Here is a 16737-nt window from a genome sequence, read left to right as displayed (position 1 = left end):
TGAGATCAAGTTCTCTCATCTTATGTCTGTCATGGTTATGCTAAGAAATGCTGGCATTTGTCCTACTTTCTTCTACTGAAGAAAGGTCCAACTGAAAGAATGTAATGTTCAAGTTTAAGTTTAATTGTCAATCAACTATGCATGAATATCCATGAATACCGCCAAACAAAATTGTGTTTCTCCATGGCTAAAGTGAAGGTGGCGAAGCAAAGCGCAGTACCAACAGTCATACACTGCACAAGGCACATATGGCACAGTAAAATACAGTCAGATAAAGAAAGTATATCGTCCAAGTCCCTGAGCACATGAATGCTGCAGCCGAACACAATGTGGCTTGTCATCTTCTGAGCGAACACTGGGGGGAGTCACCAATTCCAGCATGGACACCAAGGACGCCAAGCCACACTGCCTTCAGCAGTGTAGTGCACCGGACACTTCCGGCTCCCCTCGCCAGCCATAAAGAAGCAACACCGCGACTTGAGGCACGGCCCGCATTATGACAGAGGCCACACAACTCCACCGCCATCCCCCACTTTCTACCAATAAACTAGTGAATCGAACGCAGCACTCCACACTAGCAATGTCCAACAGGGTCTGGAAATCACTAAAGACATTCACTCACTGTTAGACTGCACACCACCTTCGCCCACCAACTCCTCTCTGATGCAGGCAGCAGCACGATCTGCACCATCCAACTCCCTCAGTTTCTCCACCAGTCAGCGCTCGCCGGTGGAGTAGACCTCCAATACTTCTAAGTTCTCAATGTCCAACAGGGTTTTGTGATTGTAAAAGATACATTTTAAAAAGGCAGTAACCCCTTTGGTTGGCTCCGTAGGTGCCGTTGCATCTGCGTGTACCGCCATCTTACCGGAAACCAAGTGGGAAGGCTTCCCATTACTCCAGGTGGGATCTGGTCAAAAGGGAAAGGCTTACCAGATGTAAGCTTTCCCATTTTGGTGTACATTATAGTAGTGAAATGCCCATTGAAGGGATAGGCTTCACATAGTAGGCATGCTCCTGACATGATATCATCTCTTCACTACACAGGTGAGCCCGGTGAACTGTCAAGAGCACTGACGTACGGAGGACGGAAGGGAGATCCGGGACAGCCAGGATACCCAGGTGAGACAGGAGGAGTTTTCATTCCCAGAGCACTTCTCTTTCCATGTTTCATGAGTGATAAGTTCATATTTTTCATTTAGAAGTCCAGACTGTCAAAAACATGACACAGTTTGTGCCGCAAAATAGACACACAAGACATTGTGGATGCTGGAATCTGGAGGACATGAGAAATGATGAAGGAACTCAAAACGTCAGGCAGCGTCTGTGGAGGGAAATGGACAGTCAATGATTTAGGTCTTGGGCTGAAATGACAACTGTTTATTCCCCTCAGGTGATGCTGCTGACTTGCTGGATTCTTCCATCATTTTGTGATCCAGACTAGTGGTACGTCTGCCCCAGTACCTCCTCCCTCACCACCATCCAGGACCCTAGAGTTTCATTCTGGGTTAGGCACTCTTAAAAACAAGCGTCCAGATGAAGGTCTCAATACAAAATGTCGACAGTCCACTTCCCTCCATAGATCCTGCCAGATCATTGAGTTCCTCCCACACTTTGTTGTGTGACTCAGTTTGAGTCTGGATTGTGCCAAGAGGCTCAATGAGTGTCAAACTCTACAGCCTATGAAGAAGTTAAGGCTGCAGCAGTGTTCACTTACAGGTCCCAAAAATTACACCCAAAAAATTGCGCGAATAGATGGTTGTATTGATGTGCTTAGTTATCCAGTTATCATTAAGTTAAATTGGCCGTGACTTTCTTAATGATATCACATTGTTCCACCCAGTTATTTGTTAATTTTAACTATGTCTATATTGTTCACTGAGCTGTGTCTTTACCCATGATTAGGTGCAAGAGGGCCAGATGGTTTGCCTGGTGACCCTGGCTTCCCCGGTAGCCCAGCAGTCAATGGAGTCAAGGGATTTCCCGGAGAACCAGGTCGACCGGGTTCCCCAGGTGAGAACCTACACAGTGTAATAAAATCATGATAAATAATGGGACCATTCAGCCATTAGCCCTAAAACAGCATTATCTTTTTAAATGGTCCAATCTAATCTAATTCCATTTCTACTTACTGTAGAAAATACTTAGTGCTTGACAAGGAATGTGAATAATTGTATTCTTCAAGAGAGGGCATCAATCTACACCTTGTTCTGTAAGTGAAGGATTATTCTAAAAAGAACTTGCTTCCACTAAATTCATGTAAGTAGTTCCAGGCATCAAATTGGCAAGGACACGTCGGAGCAGAAAGCTGACCACATGTTGCTGTTACTTAAAAATCATAAAGCCCTCAGCAAATCTGGCCATGTTGGTGGAAAGAGGAAGAGTGTTAATGTTTCAGGTTAAAAGTTTTTCATCAGAATGGGGAAAGATAGAAAATAAGTTAACGAGAAGCTACATTTAGTGTGGGAGATGATTGGGCAGGATAATCTCTGTTGCCAGAATTGTTTTAGGGATAAAGTGTAAACAAGGTCCTTTTTTTTTTTAAGAACACATTGCCCTGATTTCATTTCCCTTATTTCATTTGAATTTATTTAAATCTTACATCCATCCCACAAAGAGGGAGTAAAATTATTTTGTGTTGTGACTCCGTCACAATGTACAGACTTGTGAATTTATAAGTCTAAGGGCTTGTAGAAAGAAGCTGTCCTGTAGCCTGCTGGTCCTGACCTTTATACTGCGGTATCACTTCCCAGATGGAAGCTGCTGGAACAGTTTATGGTCGGGGTGACTGGTGTCCCCAATGATCTTCCAGGCCTTCTTTCTGCACCTGCTGCTGTAAATTTCCTCAATGGTAGGAAGTTCACGTCCGCAGATACGCTGGGCTTTCTAGTTTTTCAGTCTGTTTTGGTTTTCAGCATCTGAAGCATAAGAGAATTCAAAATGATTGACTGTTTTCATATGCACCAAGATACAGTGAGAAGCGTCTCTTGCATACTGTTCATACAGGTCAGATCATTACAGAGTGCATTACACTGCTGGACACTGTGCGCATACTACGTTGGCACTGGAATATGTGGTGACACTTGTGGGCAGCCCACAGAACATCTTTAGGTTGTGTTGGGTGTTAATGCAGATGACACATTTCTCTGTATGCTTCGGTGTACATGTGATAAATAAATGAATCTGCATTGAAGAAAGCTACCATAACCAAAGTGATGAATGGATTTGTAGGGAGCATCTTGCATCAAGTCACCTCACTCCAGCGCCTGAATGGAACCACCTCCCCGTGCAGCGTGGGGGGAGGTGTGGAAGGAACTGAGTCCCCGCTGCCAGTGGAAAGTACAGACCATCACTGCAAAGCTATCCCACAGTGGGGCTGTGCCTCTTCTGTAAGTTTGATCAGGCAGCTATCTGGAACTCATCTTCTACCTCTGTTTCATTTTGTGGTACAACGATGGTTAGCTTATCGAGATCATTTCACAGCTGTCAGATAAAGTGCTCCTCTTGTTCTTGGCTTAGGTTCTCCAGGGATTCAAGGCCCTCCAGGAAATCCAGGCTACCAAGGACTTCGAGGACCTCCAGGTCCTCCAGGACGTCCATCCCAATTTAGTTACCCAGGACAGAAAGGTACTTGCCATCACTCGATGGAGCAGTTTGGTTATGTATCTCTTAACAGAGGAACGGAAGGAATGTAATATAATGTCATGTCTTCCCTGATCCATATGTTATATGCAACAAAGTCTGCTGATGATTCCTGCCACATCCTTAGTGAATTCATATTGGGTTTATGTTGACTGAGAATGAGCTACATTGCATAGGCAAAGCCTGACAAATCTCAGGATGTGACAGAATGGTGATGAGTTGAATGATGCAGAACTTCCCTTCCTTTTATTTCTTCTGAGGTAAATCTGAAGAAATGTATATTGGCCTAGTCTAAAATGAGAACAATCTCTCCAATCAGCAGACATTGTCTGTATGACTAACACTTACTGTGTGGATTACATTCCAGTTGTTCCATAGCAGCAGGTCCACTGTCTCATCAGGAACAGTAGGGCGAGATATTGAAAAGTATTTTATATTTTTAAAAAAACAGGTTCTTCTTTCTTTTTGTAGAACATAAACCAGTACAGTACAGGAACAGGCTTTTACATCATGGGCTGTAAAATTAAATGTCTAATGAAGCTAAGCCCTTATGGCTGCATGATATCCCTATCCTTACATTGTCTGCACATTTATGTGCTTAGCTAAAAGCCTTTTAAATGCTTCTGTCATGTTTGCTTCCATTACCACCCTGACAGCACATTCCAGGCACTCACCACTTTCTGTAAAAAAGAACTTGCCCACATAGCTCCTTTTAAATGTGTGCCCTCTGACGTTAGACTATCCAGCTCCCGGAGAGAGATACAAGCTTGTCCACCCTATCTATTTGTTCATTTGATATGTCCCATGTCATGTGACTTGGGCGATCATGGTCTTTCCATGACCATAATTGCTGTGGCAAATTTTTCTACGAAGTGGTTTGCTATTGCCTTCTTCTGGGCAGTGTCTTTGCAAGACATCTGACCCCAACCATTATCAATACTCTTCAGAGATTGTCAGTGGTCATATAACTAGGACTTATGCTAATGCCCACCACCACAATACCTCTCATAATCTTACAAACTTTTATCAGGTCTCCCCTCTGCTTTTGCTGCTTCTGAGTAAACAACACAAGCTTGTTCAAACTCTCTATAGCACAAGGTGTCTTTTGGTTTCAAAGCAAAGACACTCATTCAATGAATCAGAATGAAGTTTGTGATAATTGGTATATGTCATGAAAGTTTATATTTTCTAACAGCATTACAGTGCAAGACATTTAAAAATTCTACAGGTTGCCAATAAGTAAATATTCAAATTACAAGGCAGTGTATGTGGGTTCATAGACCACTCTGAAATCTGATGTTTGTGCGGAGGGGTGGGGGGGGGGGGGGGCGGGGTGCTTAGCTGTTCCTAAAACATTGAGTGTTCATTGACAGGCTCCTGTACCTCCTCCTTGTTGGCAGTAATGAGAAAAGGATGTGTCTCAGGTGGTGAGGGTCTTTAATAGACAATAGACAATAGGTGCAGGAGTAGGCCATTCGGCCCTTCTAGCCAGCACCACCATTCAGTGTGATCATGGCTGATCATACACAATCAGTACCCCGTTCCTGCCCTCTCCCCATATCCCTTGAACCCGCTATCTATAAGAGCTCTATCTAACTGTCTCTTGAATGCATCCAGAAACTTGGCCTCCACTGCCTTCTGGGGCAGAGCATTCCACATATCCACCACTCTCTGGGTGAAAAGGTTTTTCCGCATCTCAGTTTTAAATGGCCTACCCCTTATTCTTAAATTGTGGCCTCTAGTTCTGGACTCACCCATCAGCGGGAACATGCTTCCTGCCTCCAGTGTGTCCAATCCCTTATTGATCTTATATGTCTCAATCAGATCCCCTCTCATCCTTCTAAATTCCAGTGTATACAAGCCCAGTCGCTCCAATCTTTCAACATATGACAGTCCCGCCATTCCAGGAATTAACCTTGTGAACCTACGCTGCACTCCCTCAATAGCAAGAATGTCCTTCCTCAAATTTGGAGACCAAAACTGCACACAGTACTCCAGGTGGGGTCTCACCAGGGCCCTGTACAGCTGCAGAAGGACCGCTTTACTCCGATACTCAATTCCTCTTGTTATAAAGGCCAGCATGCCATTAGCTTTCTTCACTGCCTGCTGTACCTGCATGCTTGCTTTCATTGACTGATGTACAAGAACACCTAGATCTCGTTGTACTTCCCCTTTTCCTAACTTGACTCCATTTAGATAGTAATCTGCCTTCCTGTTCTTGCCACCAAAGTGGATAACCTCACATTTATCCACATTAAACTGCATCTGCCATACATTTGCCCACTCACCCAACCTGTCCAAGTCACCCTGCATTCTCATAACATCTTCCTGACATTTCACACTGCCACCCAGCTTTGTGTCATCAGCAAATTTGCTGTTGTTACTTTTAATCCCTTCATCTAAATCATTAATGTATATTGTAAACAGCTGCGGTCCCAGCACCGAACCTTGCGGTACCCCACTGGTCACAGCCTGCCATTCCGAAAGGGACCCGTTAATCGCTACTCTTTGTTTCCTGTCAGCCAGCCAATTTTCAATCCATGTCAGTACTCTGCCCCCAATACCATGTACCCTAATTTTGCCCACTAATCTCCTATGTGGGGCTTTATCAAAAGCTTTCTGAAAGTCCAGGTACACTACATCCACTGGCTCTCCCTTGTCCATTTTCATAGTTACATCCTCAAAAAACTCCAGAAGATTAGTCAAGCATGATTTTCCCTTCATAAATCCATGCTGACTCGGACTGATCCTTCTACTGCTATCCAAATGTGTCGTAATTTCCTCTTTTATAATTGACTCCAGCATCTTTCCCACCACTGACGTCAGGCTAACCGGTCTATAATTCTCTGTTTTCTCTCTCCCTCCTTTCTTGAAAAGTGGGACAACATTAGCCACCCTCCAGTCATCAGGAACTGTTCCTGAATCTATAGAACATTGGAAAATGATTACCAACGCGTCCACAATTTCTAGAGCCACCTCTTTAAGTACCCTGGGATGCAGACCATCAGGTCCCAGGGACTTATCAGCCTTCAGACTCAACACCGTTTCTTGCCTAATATAAATTTCCTTCAGTTCATCTTTTACCCTAGTTCCTTTGACCACTATTACATCTGGGAGATTGTTTGTGTCTTCCCTAGTGAAGACAGATCCAAAGTACTTGTTCAACTCATCTGCCATTTCCTTGTTTCCCATAATAAATTCACCCTTTTCTGTCTTCAATGGTCCAATTTTGGTCTTAACTATTTTTTTGCTATTCACATACCTAAAGAAGCTTTTACTATCCTCCTTTATATTCTTGACTAGTTTACCTTTGTACCTCATTTTTTCTTGGCGTATTGCCTTTTTTGTTATCTTCTGTTGCTCTTTAAAAGCTTCCCAGTCCTCCAGTTTCCCGCTCATCTTTGCTATGTTATACTTCTTCTCTTTTATTTTTATACTGCCCTTTACTTCCCTCATCAGCCACGGCCACCTTTTACTCCCTTTAGGATCTTTCTTCCTCTTTGCAGTGAACCGATCCTGTACCTTCTGCATTATTCCCAGAAATACCTGCCATTGTTATTCCACTGTCTTCCCTGCTAGGGTATTGTTCCATTGAACTTTGGCCAGCTCCTCCCTCATAGCTCCATAGTTCCCTTTGTTCAACTGTGATACTGACACATCCGATTTTCCCTTCTCCTTCTCAAATTGTAGGTTAAAACATATCATATTATGGTCACTACCTCCGAATGGTTCCTTTACCTCCAGGTCCCTGATCAACTCCGGTTCATTGCACAACACTAAATCTAGAATTGCCTTCTCCCTGGTAGGCTCCAGTACAAGCTGTTCTAAGAAACCATCTCGGAGGCACTCCACAAACTCCCTTTCTTGGGATCCAGTACCATTCTGATTCTCCCAGTCTACCTGCATGTTGAAATCCCCCATGACAACTGTATCATTACCTTTGCGACATGCCAATTTTAACTCTTCATTCAACTTACACCCTACATCCAGACTGCTGTTTGGGGGCCTGTAGATAACTCCCATAAGGGTCTTCCTACCCTTAGAATTTCTCAGTTCTATCCATACTGACTCTACATCCTCTGATTCTATGTCCCCCCTCGCAAGGGACTGAATATCATTCCTCACCAACAAAGCCACCCCACCCCCTCTGCCAGTCAGTCTGTCCTTTCGATAAGATGTATATCCTTGAAAATTAATTTCCCAGGCCCTGTCTGCTTGAAGCCATGTCTCTGTTATTCCCACATCGTACTAGCCAATTTCCATTAATGATGAATTTATTGACACACCGTTTTTTTGAAGGTGTCCTCAATGGTGGGGAAATTTGAACTTATTACTGAATGTATATCTAATTATCCAAAATTTAGCATTAAGGTACAGCAAGCAGTTAGGGAGGCAACTTGTTAATTATTTAAATATTTGAATAAAGATGGCTTATTACAATTATATAAGGTATTGGTGAGACCACATCTAGAATATTGTGTGTAAGCCCAGTATCCATACCAAGCAAGAATATACTTGCAAAAGAAGGGTGCTATGTAGATTCATTAGGTCAATTTCTGTTATTGGAAGATTTTCCTCTAAGGAGAGGATAAACATATTGGGCCTATAGAGAAAAAAGTGTAGATCACATTGAAATATTTAAAATTTTTTCAAAGCTTGATAAAACAACTGCAGGGATGATACCTTTCCTCAGTGGAGTACCTGCAATGATGAGTCACAATCCCGTTTAGGATTGTTGTTCAATTAGCAGCTTGTCTTCAAGAATAATGGTTGTTTTTATTCTTCCAGGACTCCTAGGTTCTCCAGGGCTAGATGGTTTGAATGGCTTGCCTGGACCTAAAGGCCTACCAGGAAAACCAGGTATTTGTCAATTGGAAGTTCACTACATTCTGTTGGGAATTGAAGCACCACACTGTTACACAATCCCATTACCAGGATCCTGTGTGTCGTGTTACGTACCTGTGACACGTGACAGTGGTACCCTTGTCACGTGACTGGGGTTGAAGTTATACTGGACATGAGGTAATGGTGGAGTGATGTCATTTTCCCGCCAGTAGAGGTCATGTGACAGGTTTTTTTCTACAGGGTATAAAAGGGAGACCCACCCTGTCAGGTGGGGCAGTTCGTGGCTGGATTTGCCAAGATGACTTCATGTTACTGTGTGATTTAATGTGATGATGCAGTTTAGTTAAAAATGAAGTTTTATATAATGCCTAAAGTTTAAAAGGTCAGAGCCAACGGTTTCTTTGCTGATGGAGAGTGAAGTTTGGAAGATGGACATCGAGAAGAACCGATTTTTAACGGTGGATTGATTTCGACCTTGTTTGATCCTCATTCGGAAGGATTTCGTTGACTATTCTCGCTGTTGACCCCTGGGATGACCAGAAAGGGTTTGAGAATAGTGGGGAAGGAAGGTCAGTCACTTTAAGTTGTTATATTTAATAAAATTCGACGTGGGAGTTCGACGCTGGGAATCGAAGGACATCGACGTGGAAGAGAATTTACCTCGTTTTAAAAAGTCTCTCCTTTTAAAAGTACCGTGAGCTTTTGAACTGTCGGCATATCGTTTTAAAATACTGTTTTCTTTCGGCATATCGCTTTAGAGAACTGAGTTCTTTTCAATACCGCTTTAAAGACTGTTTGGGACTGCAACGCTGTTAAGAACTGTTTGATTCAGCTGCCAGCAGCTGAGCTCGGGTCATTGTTTGGGTTTGTTTACTTTTGAAGGGGGTTTGTTATCAGTGTTTAATAAACGCGTTATTCGTTATAAAACCCCTTGCCTAACTCATCTATATCGTTGTTGCCCGAATACGTAACAGTCGGACTTAAGAGTTACAATCTATATGATGTCCAAAAAGTTTAGCCATGTGCATAAGAAAATGGCATTTTAATTCAGGTAGGACCTTAGCACCAATTTTAACCCAGTTCTTCTGGCAGAAGCTATATGTATGGGCAATAAAATTGTTCTTCATTGTTTGTTCATCATCATCCCACTAATATTCCAAGACTGAAGGTTTTAACAATGTGATTTAAGCAACCATCTTGGGGCAGTGGGGACATATCTCAAATATGTAACTGAAGTTCCAAAGATATTATATTATGCTGTCCTTAATTTTAAGCAGAGGTCTGAGTAGGGCATCTACCCTAGGACAAAAACCACCCTACATCATTGTCTCATGTCAAGCTGAAGGCAAACATAAGTAGAGGGCCAAAAGTAACCATGAAGATAGCATCTTATTTTAGGTCTGTGTCCCTTCTAAGCACCTGTCTGACTGCCGAAAGAGACCTTGGTGCCTAGTCCAAAGGATAGGAGGAGTCAGCCAGCAGTCCCAAGTTCACAGGTATCGTCACTCAAAGAAGTCTCAATGACCCAAATTTGGACAGAGTATTTTGGAAGCAGGGAGAATGCTGAGCACAGAGAGAAGGCCTAACCCTTTCTTCCAGAAGATTTACTGGTCTTCCCATGTAAAGAAGAAAAAGTTGTTACAGTATAACTGTTTTCTTCTAGGTTTATCAGGGAATAGTTTTCCAGAATAATTCTAAATGTCCACTCAACCAAATTCCATCAGACTGCAAATATAAGATCACTTCTTTGATGGACTTAAAGTGGCAGAGTGGTTAGCTTTCAGGCTAATTATCCTGAGATTTGTTTTTTTAATTTGCAGACATAAGTACAAAACACATGTAGCAGGAGAGTTTAAATTAATAAATGATTTTTATTTATTTTATTTAGATATACAGCACAACCCAACAAGCCTGCAGCTCCTATGTGATCAATTAACCTACTAACCCATACATCTTTATGTTCTATTAACCAATACATCTATTGCCCTATTGTCCTGTTTATTATTTATTATAATGCCTGCATTGTTTTTGTGCACTTTATGTAGTCCTGTGTAGGTCTGTAGTCTAGTGTAGCTTTCTCTGTGTTGTTTTTTTACGTAGTTCAGTCTAGTTTTTGTACTGTGTCATGTAACACCATGGTCCTGAAAAACGTTGTCTCATTTTTACTGTGCACTGTACCAGCAGTTATGGTCGAAATGACAATAAAAGTGACTTGACTTGACTTTAAAACGTGGGAAGAAACTGAAGCACCCAAGGGAAACCCAAATTGTCACAAGGAGAACGTACAAACTCCTCACAGACTGCGGCAGGAATTGAACCCAGATTACTAGTGCTGTAATAGCATAGTGCTAACTGCTATGCTACCATACCACCCCCTAGAATCTAGAATAAAAGGCTGGAAGCTGTTCTGGAGCTTTTGAAACTACTGATAGAAAACTTTCCATTGGAACCTAGCTCAATCTGTTGGTAATTTCATATCCACCAGTGTGGTTGATACTTAAATAGCTCCATCGCTCAGGAGCAGCTAGAGACAGATAATGCATACCGTGCAAGCTACTGATGTCTGTTCCCTGTGAGCAAATAAAAAATAAAAACCTAGTTTGATATGTAGAGTAATGGTCTATTTTTAAAACCCATGGTTTTATTTCAACATTTTCTTCGTCCTTTGTCCTCACGTAGTTAACATGTTTTGTAGCTTCTGCTTAGGAAACATGGAATGTGAATGGAGTAGGTTGGTGTGGAAATTCTGAGAACTATTGGCTAGCAATTTCCTCTTGGGTTCCCAGCCCACATCTGCTGAATCTATGGCACTAGGACGAGGACAACTCTTAAGGAAATTCCCAACCAGTGCATCAAGGTGAATGGGCAATTACTTCCCAATGTTTCAACTATTTTTAGGGGCTATTTTGGCAGCATTACCAGGAAATCCGGGCTCACCAGGCCGAAAGGGTGAAAGGGGAACGCCAGGCCTGGGAATAGGAAGACCAGGATATCCTGGACCGAAAGGACTTCGAGGAGATCCAGGTAATTAGGACAATTGACTGTACAACCCCACCATATGTTATGATCTTATAGACATCCTGTACATAGGAACAAGCATTTGTGTGTTGGGTGGGGGGAATGAGTAGGAATGAATTTGCTGGCTGCTGTGGAGCAGTAGGAATTTTTTGCCATGTGGGAGTGGACATTACGTGGAACATAGAATGATACAGCTCTGTTCAGGCCTTATGGCCCACAAAGTCATGTTGAGCTTTTAATCTACTTAAAGGTAAATCTTCCACACAGCCCTCCATTTTTCTTTCATTCATGCGCCCATCTAAGAGTATCTTAATGTACCTGCCAGGGAAGTTGTCAGATATAAATTTAAAACCCAGTCCAATCACAGTCAGTGGGAACTCATTGCAAGCCCAGGTAGGCGTAATATTAATGCAGAATGGTGTTTGACCTGAAACGTTAACCCCATTTTTCTATTTAACTTGCAGCATCTGCTGCTTTTGATTTTCTACGGCTAAAGTGCAATACCTGCTCACTTACCTCCTCGCTCATCTCCACTCAGGGCCCCAAATGCCCCTTCCAGGTGAGGCAACACTTCACTTGAGAGGCTTCTGGGGTCACCTATTGTAGCCAGTGCTCGCGATGCGACCTCGTCTACATTGGTGAGACCCATCGTAAATTGGGGGGACCATTTCATCGAGTACCTGCACTCCATCTGCCAAAAATCAGAACTTCCTGGTGGCCCAACAGTTTAATTCTGATTCTCATTCTTGTGCTTGACCCGGACAGGAACTAGAAGAGAACTGAATGTGGGAGGACTTTATATAACTACACTTATATATAAATCACACCTTAGAAATCGAAAAATATTCTTTTTATTGTAGATATGAATTGTTGGCAGGAAACTAAGTCAGTAGTCAATTTAAACATAGAATAAAAAGTTTGGATTGTTAATTGATTGAACCAGTAATTGTTTGTTGCTTGTTTAGGGCGTGCTGGACCTTTGGGTCTTCCAGGGAGGCCAGGTGCCCCAGGTATTACTATTCCTTCGAACGTTCCTGGGAAACAAGGTGACCCTGGTCTACCTGGAGTACCAGGTCAAATGGGTAAGTATTTTTTTTTGTTGCAAAATCTCTCTCTGTTCCAATTAGGATGTGAAATGCTTACTGGAGACTCAAGTCCTCAAGTCCTGGCAAATTAACTTGATTTTATTTGGAATTATGATTATGTAGTGCTGTTTACTTCAGTGTTTGTGATGGAAAATGCACTTTTTCTAGAAGAAAATAGCAAGTTAAGATTTCGGACAAGCAGTGGTGGAGTGAATATGCTGATTCAGCACAGACAGCAGCAGCACTAACTACTGTCTGGAATGAAGCATCCTAATGGCCTGTGTCCATACTAAACCTTTGACATGCAACATTAATGATATCAATGTCAGTCAAAATTGAATTTATTGTCATGCACAGGTCCCTGTTTTCACAGATGTCATTAACTCTTGCAGCAACATCACAGACACAGCATCAGAGAAGTATCATTCACAGGAAAGAACATAAATTGAACATGAGCTGTGCATAACTTTACATGAAAGAACACAAATTGAACAAGAACAGTCCATTTTACTGCAAAGTGATGAAAATAGTCACAGCGTTGCTCTACTATAGTGATTCAGGTTATGCCACTTGGTTCAAGAACAGAATGGTTGAAGGCAAGTAGCAGTTAGAGCAGAAGACCATAAGATATAGGAGCAAAATTAGGTCATTGGACCCATCAAGTCTGCCCTACCTATTTGTCATGGCTGATCTAATTTTCCTCTCAGCCCCAATTTCTTGCCTTCACCTTCACGCCCAGACCAATCAAGAAACTATCAGCCTCTGGCTTATAGACATAAAGGCTTGGCCTCCTCAGCTGCCTGTGGCAATCAGTTCCACAGATTCACCACTCACTGACTAAGGAAATTCTTGACCCTGGTGAAATGGGACTTCAGGCTTCTGTATCTCTTGCTGATGCCCTGGCCCAGAGATGGCAGTGATCTTTAGAAACATAGAAAACCTACAGGACAATACAGGCCCTTCAGTCCACAAAGCTGTGCCAAACATGTCCTTACCTTAGAAATTACCTAGGGTTACCCATAGCCCTCTTCTTTTCTAAGCTCCTTGTACCTATCCAGGAGATCTTAAAAGACCTTATCATATCTGCCTCCACCACCGTCACCGGCAGCCCATTCCACGCACTCACCACCCTCTGCGTAAAAACTTACCCCTGATATCTCCTCTGTACCTACTTCCTAGCACCCTAAAACTATGTCCTCTCGTGCTAGTCATTTCAGCCCTGGGAAAAAGCCTCTGACTATCCACATGATCAGTGCCTCTCATCATCTTATACACCTTTGTCAGGTCACCTCCCATCCTCCGTCACTCCAAGGAGAAAAGACTGAGTTCACTCAACCTATTCTCATCATCTTTGATGATGAATATTTTCTTCTTGAAGCAGTACCTCCTTTAGATACTACTGATGGTAGGAAGGGATGTGTCTGTAATGTATTGGGTAGAGTCCACCACTCCTGCTGCTTCTTTCATTTATGGATGTGATGCAACCTGTCAGGATACTTTCAACAGTATATCTGTAGCAGTTTGTTAGATTTTTCAGTGATAAGCTGACCCTCCTTAACCTCCTAAGAGAATAGAGGTAGAGGCGTACTTTCCTGGTGATTGTATCCATATGCTGGGCATTGGGCCATTCATTTGAGATATTAATGGGCAGGAATTTAAAGCTGATGACTCCCCGCTGCTGGAGTCCTTTGTAAACTGGTGTATGTTTGCTCCCCCCCTCCTTTCTGAAGTCAACAATCAGCCCTGTAGTTTTACTGACAGCGAGCGAGAGTGGCACCACTCAACCAGATGGTCCAATTCACTCCTGTACGCTGACTCATCACTCCCTGTGCCTTCATTTAGCATTCTCCACTCTCTCAAGGTTTCTTAAGTGACAAAAACGGAACACATTTTTCAGTAGGTGGCTGGTTCAGAATAAAAGAACATTATTAACACAGAAAACTGTCATTGGATGCATTATCAACACATGAAAAACTCCTGACGAAGGGTCTCAGCCCGAAACGTCAACAGTGCTTCTCCCTATAGATGCTGCCTAGCCTGCTGTGTTCTACCAGCATTTTGTGTGTGTTGCTGGAAAAACTCTCAATTGGTTTGCATTGGAGTAATGTTAAATACAGTAGATGCAAGGTCGAAGTTGAAAGTACATTTATTATCAAGCTATATATCAGCATATAGAAACTCAAGATTCATTTTCTTGCAGGCATTCACAGTAGAACAAAGAAATACAATAGAAACAATGAAAAACTACACACGTACCATAGCAACCAACGTGCAAAAGAAGATGAACTGTGAATTTTTAAATAAATTAATAAATAAATAACTAAATAAATAATGTCAAGAATGAACTGTGGAGTTCTAGAGTACTATTAACAGTAACCTCTCTTGCTTCCACACACTTTAGTTTTACCATAAGCTAAGTATCTCCCACCAACATTAGGTTGATATGTTTGCAGCATTTTGACCATAAGACATAGGAGCTGAATTAGGCCATTTGATCCATTGAGTCTGCTCTCCTGTTCTGTAGTGGCTGATTTATTATCCCCCTCAATCCCATCCTTTTGCCTTCTCCCTGTAGCCTTTGACACCTTAATTAATCAAGAACCTATCAACTACTGCTTCAAATATCCCCAATGACTTGAACTCCACAACATCCCGTGTCAATGAACTCCACTGATTCACCACCGTCTGCCTGAGAAACACAGGATTCTCACCAGGATCAAACTTTTCACCAGTTCCCAGATAAAAGTTTCTCTTGAAAAATTTGAAATATCGGCACTTGTCTTTCAGTCACCTTGACTCAAAATTAAAAATCCCTCGCTAAACTGTCCCCACCTTTGTAACTCATTGATCACACTTTGAGGCAACTTTTACATAATAGGCACTTTAAGAGTTCTCTGAAAGTTTTCATCTGAAATGTCTTGCTCGCCTTGGATGAATACTATCAAGCAAGTAGAGACAAAAGTAAATCATGTTTACAAACTGAGGTTTACATTTGTTTTATATTTTGTAGGTTCTCAAGGTTTTCCTGGACCTCCAGGACCACTACCTACCCTGCTGATAAAAGGAGATCCTGGAAGTCCAGGTTATTCAGGGCCCTCTGGACCACCAGGTATGCCAGGAGATAGTGGATATCCAGGAAACCCAGGAATTCAAGGTTCTCCAGGATTAAAGGGTAAGAATTACATTAAAGTGAAGCTTTATTGCTGGTTCAACTTGATGCTTCAGTACCTTACTGCCTGGTACACCACTGACGTTTATGATAGCAGTGAAGGTCATCCATCTCTGGCGGTGCTTAGAGATTCCTTCATGGTGTCAGCAGCTTCCTCTCAGTTTTCACCACTGTCAGTCATACAAGTCTCAGGAATACAGTCGAGCTCAGATGTAGAAGGAGACTTCATTGCTGCTTCCATAACAATTTTTTTTTCAGTCGCCGGGGTTGTCAGCCTTGAGCTGAACCCCCAACCCTGGAGGACCAGTGGACCCCTCCTAGTTTGACCTGTTTGGCATGGGTGACTCTACCAAGAGCCAAAGCATAAAGCCCTGAATCCAGCCAATATAGCTGTCTGAGTCATTTAGTCAGACAAGCCTCCAAAACATGACAAGGTTGTGGTTTTTTTGGTGGTTTTTTCTGTATCCACTGGGGATTAAATATTTACATCAGAAACCATCTGCTCGTAGCTTACGTATTTCCTTCATATGAGATCATCATCCTCCAGCATCCCTAAAATGTATCCTCCTGTCAGAGAAGGAGAGTGTCAAAGATGCATACAATTATCTCTGAAGCCACATCTTAAGGTTCATTTTGGTGCAGTATATTTTGGAGGGAGGGATTAATTTAATATGAATGACTCCATGCCATTAAATGCATCTTTGTTTGTTTTTTAAGTTTGTAGAATAACTGTTAGCTTGATGTTTCATAAGGGCCTGAAATGTCGACTGTTTACTCTTTTCCATAAGTACTGCCTGGCCTGCTAAGTTCCTGAATTTTGTGTGTGTTGCTTTAATACATATATTTATTGACAATATTTTATAATTATGAGAATCCCATCGAGAAATTAACCAAGCACTAGAGATTCTGCTGATTCTGAAAAGCAGGGAGTCCATAGTCATGGGGTTCTCATGACGATGGTCACAGAAACATCTTTCA

At 42.3% G+C, this 16737-nt stretch overlaps 1 protein-coding gene across 4 annotated transcripts in view; it reads left to right on the top strand.

The window, feature by feature from the left end:
* The window catches only part of col4a6 (collagen, type IV, alpha 6), a 409162-nt gene that overhangs the window by 372932 nt on the left and 19493 nt on the right, over positions 1 to 16737 (top strand). For all 4 annotated transcript variants that reach the window (XM_073057903.1, XM_073057902.1, XM_073057904.1 and 1 more), the window contains 7 exons: positions 1048 to 1122; positions 1906 to 2013; positions 3520 to 3627; positions 8431 to 8502; positions 11386 to 11511; positions 12471 to 12587; positions 15601 to 15762. In XM_073057903.1, coding sequence (XP_072914004.1) covers positions 1048 to 1122; positions 1906 to 2013; positions 3520 to 3627; positions 8431 to 8502; positions 11386 to 11511; positions 12471 to 12587; positions 15601 to 15762 — 768 coding nt within the window. The remainder of the gene's footprint in view (positions 1 to 1047; positions 1123 to 1905; positions 2014 to 3519; positions 3628 to 8430; positions 8503 to 11385; positions 11512 to 12470; positions 12588 to 15600; positions 15763 to 16737) is intronic.

Source organism: Hemitrygon akajei, chromosome 10 (genome assembly GCF_048418815.1).
Source record: "Hemitrygon akajei chromosome 10, sHemAka1.3, whole genome shotgun sequence".
Classification (NCBI taxonomy): domain Eukaryota; kingdom Metazoa; phylum Chordata; class Chondrichthyes; order Myliobatiformes; family Dasyatidae; genus Hemitrygon; species Hemitrygon akajei.
The sequence above is the reverse complement of the archived record's forward strand: the minus strand, read 5'-3'. Positions and strand labels throughout refer to the sequence as shown.